At 37.7% G+C, this 2,332-nt stretch overlaps 1 protein-coding gene across 2 annotated transcripts in view; it reads right to left on the minus strand.

Annotated features, from left to right (window-relative positions):
- Nucleotides 1–1,769: 1,769 nt before the first annotated feature.
- LOC103456941 (gamma-crystallin M3-like) overlaps nt 1,770–2,332 on the minus strand; it is a 28,680-nt gene continuing 28,117 nt past the window's right edge. The window contains exon 3 of one of the 2 annotated variants that reach the window (XM_017302515.1): nt 1,770–2,092. In XM_017302515.1, the coding sequence (XP_017158004.1) occupies nt 1,814–2,092 (279 nt within the window). In that variant the 3' untranslated portion in view covers nt 1,770–1,813. The remainder of the gene's footprint in view (nt 2,093–2,332) is intronic. The other variant, XM_008396830.2, reaches the window with a different exon arrangement.

The following is a 2,332-nucleotide window of genomic DNA, read 5'->3' on the forward strand; positions in this document are numbered from 1 at the left end:
CAGCCGCTCTCCACCCTGCAGGAGTGACACCTGCTCATGTAGGAGGACATGTCAGCACAGTCGCTCATGCACTCATAGTGGCGACCCATAAAGTTTCTCTCCTCGTAGAAGATTATCTGGGAAAGAGAAAACCATCCATTAAAAATGCACCATTGGTATAAGAAAAAAAAAATTTTTTTTCATCGCCTAAAGATTGCTTACTTTGCCCCTCATGTTCATGTCGGTGTTGCTCATGTTGGCTGCTGATGAGTGGTTGCTCTTGCTCCTGTACTGCCTTCCTACCTGGTTTAACCTTTTCCTTTTATACCTGAGCAAATGTAAAGAACTACTGACCCTCACTTCACAGAACTACTAACTAAGCAAGTTACTATAGAGCTGCAGAGAGTGCAGACTTTACGCTGTTTTTTCTTTGTCTTTTAGTCTTTAGAAAGGTCTTTTTGTTATTACAAGCAGCATTTTGAACAGTGCTTGTGAAAATAGACTGAGCCACGTGACCATTAAGAATTCTGTGTATGACTTGTGTGAAACATTGTTTTCACAGCAAGTAAACTGATAATTTTGTCTCCTTTTTTCTTGTCTTATAAAGGTAAAATTGATTTCTACTGCTAAGATAACATAGTAGGATAAAATAAAAAAATATAATCAATTTGAATATTCTTTGATAAAAACTCACAGCACTGTGAAAAAAATCACAGAATTGTTTGGNCTTAATAGATCTAGAAAACAGGTGAAGATAGATCAGCTGTGAGCAAGTCAAAAAGTAAAATACTGAACAAATTAAAAGGTGCTGTAACATTATTTTTTTTAGTATATATATATATTTCATTGACACTTTACATTGTAGATTTCCAATTAAGACATCCAAAACTGAGCACATAATTCAGTTATCCAAACAGTTTGACAAGAACCCAAAATATTATTAATTTCTACTTTGTACAACATTTTTTATCCACTCACTCTTGAGCTGTCTTCTTGGAAAATCTTCAATGTAAGAAAGTGGAAGAATGTGTCCAAAACTTGTAACCATTACTGGATTCTGCTTTGTTCTTTGAATTTTATGGAGATAAGTTACTTGATAACTTGATATGTCCAGAAAATATATCAAAGCTTACTCTGCAATTAGCTTCTTCCAATTGCTCATTGCTTTTTTGAGGATGTCATGACTTTGTCATAAACTGTGTCCACGCGGTCTTCCTTCTGGACAAGAGTGACTATACACTTGGGATAAATAAGATGGAAGGTGTAAACGCACGCTATGATATTTCTGAAAAAATAAGAGATGTCCTCCTTAGGAAAGATTAGGACCAGCATAGTTCCAATGGCCAGGATGCAATTGGTCTCACAGACAATGCAGGTCACATTCATTTTAGGTTCTTAATCATTCATTTCTCCAGGGCAGAATGAATTCACAACATATGTTTTCAGTTGTTTTAAAAAATAAGAAGTGGATGGTTTTAATTGGGTTTAAATTGAATGTGGATATATCAGAATTATTCTCCACCTACACATTAAAAGAAATATATCTATTAAGTTGCTTCTTGACACTTTTTGTCACCCTTATTGTGTAATTTTGGTTTGATTTTTAAGCTTCCTTCTTTGCAGAACTAGCTCATTTAAACTGGATGCTGTCCTGGCTTGAACCTGGTTTTTGAATGAATCTAGGTCATAGTTGTGTTATACGTGGCATTTCAGTGATGTTCCATGTTTTGGTGTATAATTTTATCCAGATGTCAAAGCTTTTGACTTGATAAAAAATTATGACAAATTTCTCATCTCAAAATGCTTTTATTTACTTGTATTGAACCTGACGTATTTAATACCAGGAATCCATGATCCTCCTCATGCTCATGAACCTCATGCCTCCATATCCCATCTCTCTGAAGCTCCTGTACTCTCCAGGCCTCATGTACATCATCCTGCCTCTGTAGTGGGGGTGCTCGTACATCAGCCAGTGGCCATCCATCACATGGCAGGACATGCAGTCAGACATGCGATACCGATCCATGATGGAGTCACAGTCATCCATCATCTCATACATCTGACCACCAAAGTTCTCCCTCTCATAGATCTTCATCCTGTAGGATCCCCTGTACTGTAAAAAATATATATATTAAAAGTAACACACTATTGTTTAAGCTTTACGATTCAAATGACCAATAAAACCCTAAGTTTCCAACCCACCATGGGGACCATACGACAAGATCTGATCCAGTCCCTCCAGCCCATCATGCTCATGCAGTCACCGTACTCTCCCCTCCTGAAGAAGTACTGGTTTCCCATGTAGTTGGGGCGGTCATAGACCATGAAGCAGCCGCTCTCCACCCTGCAGGAG

The sequence above is a fragment of the Poecilia reticulata genome, linkage group LG2 (assembly GCF_000633615.1).
Source record: "Poecilia reticulata strain Guanapo linkage group LG2, Guppy_female_1.0+MT, whole genome shotgun sequence".
NCBI lineage: Eukaryota > Metazoa > Chordata > Actinopteri > Cyprinodontiformes > Poeciliidae > Poecilia > Poecilia reticulata.